A 13,115-nucleotide genomic window follows, 5' to 3' on the forward strand; every position below is an offset into this window, starting at 1 on the left:
CCTCCAGGGGTGTTGATGCATGCTCAAGTTTGAGAACTATGGATCTAAAAAACTAATGCTAAATATATATATTTTTTAAAGGATAGAGGAAGGGGCCCTGTTGGAGAATAAAAGACTCAAAAAACATAAAAACAAAATCAAACCAAGTGCCATGGGCGGAAGGAACACTGAGTTCACACAAGCTTCTAATTCATAAGGAATATTTGGTTTTCATGGAAATTGGAAAAAAAAAAAGCCATGGATTATGTTTCCCATATTTTGTGACTTTCTTCCTTTCCCTCCATCTTTAGCTCTTTAAGGCGATCCCTGAGCTATTTAGAAGAAAAGAAGACATTAACAAATATGTTGGAAAATGTTACTTACGTTATGTTTATGACAGAAATTAAGAGCTTGAAGTGTTTGCCATAATACACTTTTGATCACTCCATCAGCAACTCTGGGGGAAAGAAAATTAAAAAGGAAATAAAAACTCCTAAGAAGGGGAGCCAGGAACAGGAGCTGGGGATAGAAATGCAGTGGGTGAGGGCCTGCAGTGGCCAACAAACACGGTGCAAAGGGTGCTGGGGATATTTTTTTTTTGCACGTGTTCATGGAAGTTGGTTTACTGTGTTTTCATTATAGATACATAATTTTCTTTCGTAATTAGAAAATTTTAGATATCTGTAGAAATGGTATATGCTCATCACAAAAATCCAAACAGTCTTGCAAAGTAAAGGAGTAGAAAGTGTTGACTCAGAACTTATTACCCCAAACTTTCTCTTCAGGCAGGCACCTCTGTTTCTTTCCCTCTCTGTGTCTCTCTCTGCATTTATTACTTTTTTTCCTCTGCATTTACTTTTAAACTTCAATTTATTTTTAGAGACGGGGAGAGGGAGAGAGAGCATCTTAAGCAGGCTCCATGCCCAGTACAGAGGCCAGTGTGGGGCTCAATCTCACGACCCTGAGATCATGACCTGAGCCAAAAGAGTCAGATGCTTAACAGATTGAGCCACACAGATGTTCCTTTAATTTTAAATAAATGCATTCATATGGCTCAAAATTTAAAGAGTATAAATTTAAAATTTAAAGAGTATATCCATGAAGAACTGTCTCTCACAGCTGGCTAGTCACACATTTCATTCTCTGCAACTTCCCCCCTCCTCTTTCAGGAAGCATATATATGTGTAGAGGTATAAGTACTAATGCGTTTACGTCTATTTTGTGGTCTCATTACATGGATGTGTCATAATCTACTTAGTTAGTTCCCACTGGTGAGCAATTAGGTTGACTCAATTTCATTCCTAGAAACAAAATATGTATAATCATCCATCTTACTACAGTTGTGCCATTATCTTTTTAAGGCAAGTTCTAGAAGTGGTATTTCTAGGACCAGTGGTAGGCACATGTTGAATTTTGATCCTGCAGATGTGACCTTCAGATAGACCTAAAACCTGGTTTTGCAGGAAGGAAAGCATACTTAAAGACTGACTTCCAGCAATTTGGAAACACACTCGAGTATGTACTGCAGTTGTGTAAGTTTCTTACACCTGGTGAGCAGGCAGGTGCGCAGCCAGGGAGGCCAGGGAGAACCTGTGTCCCATGAGAATGAGAGGCTGGGTGCTTCTTGTCCCTGCAGGATCCTGGAAATACTGGAAGGTATTTTTCACTGGGGAATTGGAGATCTGGGCAATTCACATTTGTCTGGGAGTAGTCTACTTGGTGTCACCATCTCTATAAATTATAGCAATTACATTCCCTTTAACTTTCTCTTGATGCCTTTCCATGGTTCACATCACTGTCCCATAATGGCGCCTTCAGTTGCATATTGCCCACCGGACCTCTGTGCGTTTAAGTCCCTATCTCCTCACTGTCTTGCCGACATCTGGTTTTACCATTGTTGTTCGTCAGACTGTGGTTAAAATAAAAAGATAGCTCATTTTGGTTTTCGTTGACATTTCACTATTAGCGACTTTTGTTTTCACATGATTATTGGACATGACGTGTCTTCTTTTGAGTATTTCGTGTTCATGGTCTTTATGTCTTTCTTGACTGGGGTCTGTTTACCCTTTTTAAAACTGATTCATGAAGACTCATTATATACCAGAGTCTGCATATGTGCTGCACATATTTTTACCCACGCGTTGTTTTTCAACTGTGTTTGTGGGGATGGGGTGGCTGTTTGCATAGTTTCGAAAATCTGAAACACAAGATGTCTTTTGCTAAGTGTCTACTGTAAGAATTTTTTAATTAAAAAGTTTAAAATGATCTAATATTCCAAACATAGCCATCACTCGGCCTTAATGTTTTATCATACTTGGAAATTTAAATCATATGTTTAGATCCCTTTTTAAAAATTAAACTCATCCTGCAGGTGATGCTGGTCTCATAGAGGCGTGGGATGGCCCGTGTGTGACTTGGGCATCGAACCAGATACAAGAGCTCACCGAGGAAATCTGCGGTACTTGCTGAGAAACAACAACAGTATGTGGAAGGATTCTCCTCAGGGCAGTTTTCTGACTTCAGGTCACAGTTATGGTGGCACAGTCCTGATATCCTGTGGTCTGGTGGCAGCCCTCTGACTCCAGCTCTTCTAATTATTAAGTATTACTAATATTGTGAAAGCCCCAAATTCTCAATATTAAATCTCTTTCTGCTAGAAGTGTCTAGAGCCATTTCTATTTCCTGCACTGAAGTCTTTTTTTTTAAGGCTGTTTGTTTTAATTTAATTTATTTATTTGACAGAGAGAGAAAGACAGAGAGCACAAGCAGAGGGAGTGGGAGAGGCAGAGGGAGAAGTAGGCTCCCTACTGAGAAGGGGGCCCAATACGGACTCAAAATCAAGACTTCGGGATCCTGACCTGAGCTGAAGGCAGAGGCTTAATTGACTGAGCCACCCAGGTGCCCCTACCTGAATTCTGATAAACCTGATCTTTCTCCCCTCTTCGCCTAGAGCCATGCCACAGACAACATTGCTTTAATGTTTTTATAAGAAAAAGATGAGTAAAGCCATTTTGAGCCCTATGAGGCAGAGTTCAAATCCCAGCTGTGCTGCTTCCAAGTTTTAGAACCTTGGGTAAGTTATTTGTGCCTGCAGTTTTTCTCATGTGTACAGATGGAACAATGCCACGTAAGTTCATTAAGACTATCTCCTGAGAGTCTGGGTTTTCATATCTCCATAGGTTTAGGAAATGAGGGTGTGAGATCAGGTGAGGCCAGTGGATGGGCCTGAAACCCTCTAGAAGGACGAGAAGACCCCCAGGAGAATGGCAAAAGCCCCGAGGTGAGAAAGAACGGGTATGTGGGAGCAACAGTTAGGAGGCCAGTGTGGCCAAAGCATGAGTGAAGAGGTTGGTGAGGCTGGCAGGGGCCAAGTCATGGAGGGCCTTACAGATCTGGGTAGGTAGTCTAAAGGAAAGTCATTGAAAGGACTCAAGAAGACAAGTGGCAGAATATGGAGAGTGGATTTCTGCACGCTGAGTGGAGACAGGACGATTTATGAGGCAGCTGACTTAACAATGCAGGTGAGATGTGGTGATGTTGGTTAGAGCGGTGGCGGTGGAGGGAAGGGAAATGGATTTCAGGTCTTGCAAGAGCCTGCGAGCGAAACATGAGCCCGATGCACGTGGACATGGAATGCTGGGGGGGATCCAAGCACTGCAGGAACGGGGGGATCAAGTCCTGGAATCAGGAAACGAGTTAGGGTGAAGGTTCAGAGACTGGTGGAACTGAAGTTTCTATGTTAATAACATCGATTTGGACATGAACGAATGCTGTGGCAAAGTCCTGAACTCTTGCTGTCGAAGAGGAACGTTTGCTTCGTGGCATCTCCCGGGATGAGTCACGGCTCTGCTCTGAACAGAAGAGCTCCGATTCCCAGAAGGCAGGTTCCATCACAGGAAACACAACTTCTGTCCAAAATACCGGCTACAAACACATACCACCGATCTCATAAAGAGAAGATAGTTATCGGAGAGAAGACAGATTCACACCGGGCTCATTCCAGAAAGATAGAGGATTGCAACACGTTTCAGCCACAGGCAGCAGGTTTCAAAGTGTTTTGGGGTGAAATAAAAGCTTCAGAAGAAGTCAGCCGCCCCTCGGTGTTCAAGTATTAGACGCTGGGTGAGGGCAGAGACAAATACCGCAAGGAGCAGTGAAGGCCTGAGAGCAAACACTAGATGTCCTGGCACAAGACGAAGGAGGGGGTCACGATGGGGGAATTCAGACCGGACTGCTCAGGGGCTGTGCTCTGTCACTTGGAGGGATTCTGCTGCTGCCATCAGGACTCCTCATCTTTGCCTTAATTCGTTATATGACTTGACCATGGGAAAACCTGATGTCCACTGTCCATACCCCAGACAAAATGAGTCCTCAGTAAACCCTTGCTATCTGAGACTACAAGCCAACCTTGTCTCAGGTCTGCCAGCCCCTTCACGTGGTCACTTGGGTTAACCTCCTTCCCTTCTGTCCCCTCCCGTCTTCCCACAGATACTCCTCCCCAGCCCCACTGGTTTCCGTTCCCTGAGCAGGCCCGGCCTGTTTACGCCTCCAGATCTTTGTGTTTATTATTCCTTCTCCTCCCCTCCCGAGGCATTCTCTAACCCCTCCCTGTGCTTTCCTTCATTTCAGGGCTCAGTTCAGGGACTCTGTCTTGTTCACTAGTGTAGCTCTGGGGTCGAGGGTGGTACCTGGTATCTAGTAGCTACTTCACTAAGCGCGTTTCTCTGGCACTCTCGGAAATTATAAACTAGCACCCTGTCATAAATCCCTTTCTGCTTAAGCCAGTTGGAGTGAATTCTCCTGTGGAATCCTGAACCGTTCAGAATGTGATACCAGAAGTGGATGTGGGCCAGGAACTAAGGCCTTGGGGATTGGGGATTGGCTATCTGAGTTAATCACTAACTACCATTAGGGACTCAACTAGCTGGTAGATGGGCACCCAGAGATGAACTACTTGTTAAATCAGCTGTCATCATCTGGAATAAAATGCCTACTCAAGGCAAGCCTGTCTCTGAACGTGACAGAACAATATGGGAAACATAAATAATACAAGAGAAGTGGGGCGGGTTGGCTCTAACTTAATGACAAATTTAAGAAGGACGGGGTTAGGGCTCTAATATCTTTGCTCAATGCACAGTTAGGAAACCGGAAGTTTCAATGCTTACCGTAACAGAACCCGTTATTGCTTGTATCTATAGGACTCGCTTCATGGACCTATAAGAATAACGTGAAATGACTGAAGAATCAAACACGGAGAATAATCCTTCAGGGTGCTAAGTGACAACACAAATTTAACTTATGTGAGGTTAATTAACTTCTCAGTGAATTAACTGAGAAAGAGCTGCCTATACCTCAAGAATTGAAATGTGACCCTCGGGAGTGTTCATGAAATTGAAAGCACCCCAGCTCCCACCAACCATCCCGTCTCAGGCAAACCAGTCCCCCAACTCGAATGATGAGGCTGGTTTTGCCTTGACGAGAACCTTCTAATGCTCTCACTTGAGTAGCTGTGCCGCACGGGGATTCTTCTCAGACCTTGAGAGGTCTCCAAACCTTAACTAAAGTCACAGTCGAGCGTGTCTCAGGGGGCCTGCTACAAAGTCAAACAGAGGAAAGGGTTTACACGGCAAAAAGAACTCTGAGATGCTGCTAATTTACAATGGGGAATGCCTGTGAGCATGGATTTCACTGATGTAGGACCAGAGAGGAAGAACTAGAGTTTAGCCTGGGCCGATTGTAACACTATGGGCGCACTTCCTAGAGATTCCAGTTTCACCAGACTACCTGGAGCAGCTAGCAATGAGTCGAGCTGATTGCTAAACTGGTGATTGAAACCTGGCTAATGGTTGCCGATGGCAATCGAAGTTGAACGCCAGAAATTCATTAGTAAAATGAGGAGGAGGAGATCCAAAGATCTGAGGCGATATGAGCGTTGGAGAGGATTTTTCGTACGCATCAAGCTCACCTACCTCCCAGCTGTGCCTCCTCAAGGTCCTCATAGCGTCAAGCCCTGCTCTTCCCCAGATGCGTAGTATGGCTTTTGGTTTTCTAGTTTGGTAAAGAAAACGCAGCACAGCAGCCCCTTCCACTGGGCTCTTCCTACCATGGTAGCTTTCATTCCTTGGCCCAGAGCCAGCTGGCTCTTCTTCCATCTGCTGGTGTATCTCTCTCAACTATCCAGTTAGGAAAGGGGGAAATAATCTCAAGGATGGATTTGTGGACCTACTAGGACTACGGTGAGGTGGATTTGAGTCAAGATTTCATTCACCACCACTCTTCCTGCTTCCTGCTCCCCATTACCCCCAAACTGACCTCAGTGGCTTTCAAGGTCATTGGTGACTGGTTTTACCTCAGAGCCTGGCCATCAATTCCTGAAAGATAGGCTATTTTTCTTTTCCCAGCACGCGTTCTGGTGAATGGCTACAGAGTACTTTGGGGCAGGCTAAGAGGAAGAATTAAGTGCAGATGTGTGATGTTATTGCCAGTCCACTCCTCAAGGAAAGCCATCTTCCCTTAAGTCACAAGGCCCAGGTTCTGTGAACTGCCTATTGTGGTGACGCAAGTTAAGCCTCTAGTTACCAGTTTTTATAGAAAAATAGAACCTTAGTGATCTGCCCATCTGTTTTGGTTCGAGAGAACGTATGATCAATTAAACCATTTTGATCATCACTATGGCTCTGTTGCCTGTCACCGCAATTCTTGACATGAAGAACTACCACTTGGCCTCTGTCATCCAGGGATCCCATGATCCCCACTGAAATCAGGAAGCCATTTCAAAGAAAGGATAATCTGGGACGTGCTGCTTGTGCAACCCTCACTAATGTACTTCTCAGTACTCATGATTCACGGCCATCTTTCCACCAAACCACACCCTGTCTTACGGGAAATTTTCTATGAACAGTTAACTGGGAGAGAAATTCAAACCTTTTATATGTCAATTATACCTCAATAAAGCTAAAATTAAGCTGAAGTCTGACTTATGGGTGTGTATAACATGCTCCTATCAGCCAGAAGTGGAGTGGACAGCTGAAGTTTGGTAAACCCGTTAGTTTTATAATGCTATAATTGCTTATAATTGTTTCTTTGTATTTTTGGTTCCTCATTAGATCCTAAGCTTCTTGAAGGAAGGATTATTCCATTATACATAGTGCAATGGGAAGGAAAATCCTTCCTCTGGCAGGGAGGCAGTTTCTGTCACATTGCTAATTAACTTACTCTTTGTACTTACTGTAGAACTCAGAGGGTCTTAGAGAATGGGAATAGGTCATTTTAAGTTTAATCAGGTGATGCCAATTTCGGCTGCTGCACATACATGCAGTTTCTTTCTTGAGCAAGTCCAACGCAGTGTCAGTACTCAGTACTCAAGTGTTGATCTAACAAGTGCTTTTCTTCTTATCCAAAAAGTAGAGGACACCAAAGGTTTCATCGGACAGGTAGCAGTACACTTCCACCATCTTGGTGTTAAATCAGATAATTGAGTCCTCATGTCTCTTGATCTTCAGCTCACCACCCCACAGCTCATCCCACATGTCCTCTAGGTTGATTGTCTCATATCTCACACCAGTGTTTGCTCCAAACTGTGAATTTACCCCCAATAAACAAAGGGCTCAAATAGGGTTGGTACGTATGCAGTCTGGTTGTTTACCTCAGTTTGCTATTCGCAGGGTTTACACTCTCTTGGCTGTTATTCAAGTAGGAAGGGAGTGGAGGCAGGTGGATGTCTTAAATTAATCACTATTATATGGAAGTACCTGGCATTTCATAAAAAAGGGTTGCATGTTCTGCACTCTTCCTAGTTGTATTCCCCTATGTAAATCCAAGTCTCAGGTGGGCCAAAAGCACATGTATACACTTATAAGACTAAAAATACACTTACACACTTTTAAGACTCAAAAAGAGTGAAAAGTGGGTAGTTCAGAGATCCCTGTGGGGGTGCCTGGCTGGCTCAGGTGGAAGAGTGTGAGACTCTTGGTCTCAGGGTCATGGGTTTGAGCCCCATGTTGGGTATAGAGATTACTTAAAAAATAAAACTTAAAAAGAGACAGAGAGGGGAAGAGAGAGAGAGAGAGAGAGAATCCTTGCTGCTAAATACATCCTGAAGGAAAGGTTGTTATTTTTCCAATAGCATTTGCTCACTTTGAATCTCTGTGTTTGGTAATTCTCATATTTCATACTTTTTCATTATTATTGTATTTCATGCTGATCTGCAATCAGTGATTATGACTCGTTGAAAGTTCAGATGATAGCATTTTTAGAGCAATATGATATTTTAAAATTAAGGTATATACTTTTTTTTAGATGTAACGCTATCGTACACTTAATAGACTACCATATAATGTAAACAACTTTTACATGCACTAGGAAACCATAAAATTTGACTCCCTTTATAGCAATATTTGTTTTATTGCAGTGATCTGAAACCAAATCTGCAATATCTCCGAGGTAAGCCTGTACACAAGTTAGCCTTGAAATGTATTATGATTTTTATCTGCAGTTGATATGTTTTCCTAATGTTTTTACTCTAGGTTAATATTTGTTTCCCTCTGAGCACATCCTAAGATGGGAGGCGATAGCCAGAAGATACATCTTGGTAGAAAGAGAGGTGTGCTTCAGATCTGAAATTTGCTACAGTTAATTTCACATATAATGAAATCGAGTAGCCATACAGAGCTTCAGTTTCCAGATTACTTACCCTTTGGGATTTCTTTCCAGCTCGTTTAAAAGTGTGTGATCACAGTATTCAAAAACTAAATGCATTTTCCTTTTTCTTCTGAACACCTCAATGAGGTTCACAAGGTTTGGGTGTTTTAATTGCTGCAAAGGAATTGAAAAAAAGTTCAGTGATTTGTTTTTCCTGATAGTTTTTCCTCAGATCCCTACAGTTTAAACAACAGAAGGCCTTGTTTATCATTCTCTGTGCATCTCTTGTGGATAATTTTATTATGGTTACTCACAAGAGAAACTACTCTTAGTAAGAATCATAGACACTTAAGGTTGAAAAAAAAAAAAAGGAGACATTTTTCTTCTTCTCCTTCTAATGTACCTGTAACAGATGGTAATTAAACTGCTTGAATCTCTCCGGAGATAGCAAGTAAAGCACACAACATATAATATAGGTACTGATACCATAAATACTTTATGGATTTAGTGAAAATTCTAAATATCCAAGTCATAAAGGAACCTGGATAAAAAACTGAGGAGATGGAGTTATTGAGTAAAAGGCTATAAAAAATATCAATCCCCATTTAGCCTGCATATTGCCACGGATTTAATATAAATGTCAAGAGGTTTAAACAGAGTCTGGATTTTAGTGTTGGCTCTCAGAAATACTAGATCCCAACTTCCAAATTTGATTAAATTGCCTATTGAGTCCCTAAAGTATGTTTTTAATTTGTTTATATTTTCAGTTCTGTTCTCTGATTCTGTTGTTTTCTCTTATGCTTAGATTTCTTTTATGTATTAAATTCTATCTCAAGATGAAACATTTCACAGGCAGCCTCTGTTTAATGTTGTAAACCAGAGGAAAAATTCTAATTATGTAAGATAACCCACCATAGAGTATATAATTTACCATCCTATTCGGGTACGGAGTATTAGACAAGACTGTCCTAGGCAAACAGGGATATGGTCACCCTGCCTAAGTCTAGGGTGACCATACAATTTAGCATACAAACCAGGAGGCTTTTGAAAGAGGGTGCTAATTAGACTGGACTCTGGGACAAAAGCTATAAACCAGGATATCTGATCACTCCCACTTATATAGAACTCATCTTTCCTGTTTTTTCCCTGGTGTATTAGATACATCACTTTTCAAACCCTATACTACTTACTCAGGGGGGATATCTATATAGAGGGAACACAATATTTTGCATATAGTGAGAGCTGCATAAATATTTTGCAGGCCCAAGACCGATAGCATCCTTTACTTCAGTATCTGTAAACATGGTGTGAGGGGGAAAAAAATTACCTTGCGACTATGTGCTCAACAGTTTGGGTAAAAGGACTCTATTACATATTAAAAATATGCCTAGAGCACAAAATCGATTTGCCGAGAGCAGAAACGCAAAATGGAGCAAACAGTTCACACAGGTAAGCCAGGGGCTTTGTGCTACACTGAAAACCACACGACGGAAGTGAAACGGTGTCTTTACCAGGAGAGTTCGGGATTCGTAGATGCTAGCTAGCCTGGTCAAATCTGTCTTTGGGTAGATAAGCAATTTGTATCCCCTTTGCAAACGAAATCAACTTAGCCCAGAGAAACAGTGCCTTATATAAGTAAAGCAGGTAATAAGGAGGACAGAAATCAAATCACATTTAAATAAATAATAGGAGGATGTGAGGAAGGTTAGGTAAATTTATCACGGAACGAGTCTGCTCAGGGCCTGCGGCGTGTGACATATCAAAGCTGGCAAGAGGTACGTTAAGAGAACCATCACCAGGCACCAAGCTGAGGTGGAATCTGGCTACTTTTTACCTTAATGTCCATTCTTACATTTGGGCATTGTGACCCGGGAGGTACTCCCTGAGCGTTAACCTTCCTTGCAGTCTTGAAGAGGAGGGAGGTGGTGGATAAAAAGCATTGCTAGTATTGGAAAACAACGCACAGCGAGTTCAGACACACCCTGTAGCTTCTCGCTGGGACAGTTGGCTGGCTAACCAGCGCCCTCTGCCGGCTGTGAGGTAACAGCGGACCGGTTTTCATGATGGATGTGCTCTTGAAAACCCCGTGTATACTAACTTATATTTTAAACTACTATTAGTTTGAGGAAACCTACTGCAAATAATACTTAGAAGGACAGATAATATGATCATTATTATCTTCCCCTAAAAACCGATTTCTGGGGTTTTCCTAAAAAAAGATGACCCACGTCGGAAGTAAATGTCAGCTGTGTGTTCTTGAGGAAATCACACTTTTATTATTTAGAGTGTAGTCTACCAGCACCTTCTTTGCCATTGGGCAGTTTGCTGGAAATGCCATATCTCGGGCTGACCATGGACCTTTGACTCAGAATCTGCGTTTTAGCAAAGTCCCCTGGGGAATTCCCACATTAATTCTCCACATTAATGTTTGAGAAGTGCTGTCTGTGCCTCACTTTCCTCTCTGATAAGATAAGGATGCTGGATGAGAAGCATCCCCAGTTCTTTTATGGGTCTAAACAGAAGAGTTCTAGGATAGGAAAGCATTTACATTGAAGACCTACAAATGTTACAGGTCAAATCCTTTCAGAGTAAAAACAACTTTAGGGGTACCTACTGGGAGGACTCATTCTGTAGAGACTGTGATTTGATCTATGGGTCCTGAGTTCAAGCCTCACATTGGGCATAGAGATTACTTAAAACAAAACAAAACAACACAACTAACAAAATCCTTGTGGAAATGTGTATACATAGATGGGGGAGATACTTAATATGCCTAAGAACCAGTGGAGAGCAGGAAGGACCACTCCATCTCGATGCCTACAGGGGCACCGGTACAGTCCTGTGGGCTCCTGTGCCAGGAGATGTTCTTATAGTTGCGTTTGTGGGGAGAAGGATCTGGGAGGGGGATGGGCAGAGAAAGGCCAAGAAAGGGGACAGGGAGGGCAAACACTGGGCTGAAGGACTTAGGACAGTGAATATTTACCAACCAGAATAGAGGTATTTCAATATCAGAACTGCCAAAGTCCAAAGTAATAATCAATTTATTTTCCATAGTTGCTGATACCAAGAAATTTAAGTCCAATTAGAAAAAAAATCACTTTAAAATTCATTGAAATTGTAATTTTGGCATACATAGGTCTTCCAGTACCATGATGTTATAGATATACAGAGAAAGTCAACCTACCTTCAACATCCGTATTTCTCTTAGTGCTATTTTCTTAACAACTGGATCATCCTCAGATTCCACAAACTTTTTAATAGCTACCACTTGTCCAGAGGTTTTGTTTCTGCACTTGAATACAACCCCATAGGACCCTTCTCCAATCTTGGCTAATTTTTCATACTTTTCCATTATAGTTGACAGGACTTAAATTACTGTATTGATTGACTTGCAACACAATGTTACACCTGGAAAATAAGATGACTCAGCTTAGTCAAGTGATCAAGGACAATGTTCTCCCAGTCTTGTCGTACATGAAACCGATTTACTCAGGGTGCCAAAGGCTTATTTCCATCAATTACTTTTAAATATACTCAAAAAACATTTGAACATTATTTTGGGAATTCAGTCGGCTTTATGTGGTTCTTCCAGCTACTGCAAAGATTTCACATATTTCTTATAATAGGTCTGCATTTACCTCAGCTGAATTAAAGGATTTGTGGAAAGAAACCTTGTCTAGTCTATTTTCATTATCCTCAAGTAAATGATGAAAATATGGTGCTGTAAAATCCAGCTAAGGATCATCTCATACTCTCACATTCAGTGTTTACCTTTTCCCTCCTCACCTCTGGGATTTGGAGAACTAGAAAGACCTGAGAACAAGACACATACAAAGTACTATACTTCCCCCTGGTGGAGAGAAGAAAGAGTGAATGTGGACTGTAGAACAAAGCAGCCATTACAAAGAGTAACATCTTTTTAGCACATCATTTATTGCTCTTAGCTTTTACATGTATGAAAGAACAGATCCTTAAATTTCCCAAAGAAAATAAAAAGCACAAAAGAAGAAGACAGGTTTCTCTAATTTTTCATGAATGCTTTCTTTCATCTAGATTTCCATGGAAATATTTAATTTTTCTGTCCTGCCTCACCCACTCATGAATTATGTGGCGATCAGATTACATATTAAATAACAAATAAGGCCAACATTATTAAATAAATGAGTCTAGGAACTAAAAATACTTAACTAACATTGTCCTATGAAAATTACATCTTATCTGTACAACTATTCTATGAAGCAAGTACTATTTTTTTTTTTTTCATTTTTAAAAGTTTAATCGTTTGACTAGCACAGTAGATATTTGGCAGCCTACTGCTGTTTGAGCATTACATTTGCAGGTGGTAAAGTCCAACCTCTTAACATAGCTCTTTCCCACTAAGGCAGTGAATGGTCATACTCTATAAAAATTAATAATGCCGTCTGTAAGGAGCTCCTTGGTCTTGAAATTTATTTTAACTACATGCCTAATTGTCATTAACCACTGTTACATATCAT

The 13,115-nt window shown here is 41.5% G+C and overlaps 1 protein-coding gene across 3 annotated transcripts in view; it reads right to left on the bottom strand.

Annotated features, from left to right (window-relative positions):
* The window catches only part of CDKL4 (cyclin dependent kinase like 4), a 42,701-nt gene that overhangs the window by 17,602 nt on the left and 11,984 nt on the right, over positions 1-13,115 (bottom strand). For all 3 annotated transcript variants that reach the window (XM_032881978.1, XM_032881976.1, XM_032881979.1), the window contains exons 2-4: positions 11,804-12,027; positions 8,672-8,793; positions 364-436 (exon numbers count right to left, since the gene is read on the bottom strand). In XM_032881978.1, the coding sequence (XP_032737869.1) occupies positions 364-436; positions 8,672-8,793; positions 11,804-11,971 (363 nt within the window). In that variant the 5' untranslated portion in view covers positions 11,972-12,027. The remainder of the gene's footprint in view (positions 1-363; positions 437-8,671; positions 8,794-11,803; positions 12,028-13,115) is intronic.

The sequence above is a fragment of the Lontra canadensis genome, unplaced genomic scaffold (assembly GCF_010015895.1).
Source record: "Lontra canadensis isolate GAN:19392208 unplaced genomic scaffold, GSC_riverotter_1.0 scaffold78, whole genome shotgun sequence".
Classification (NCBI taxonomy): Eukaryota; Metazoa; Chordata; class Mammalia; order Carnivora; family Mustelidae; genus Lontra; species Lontra canadensis.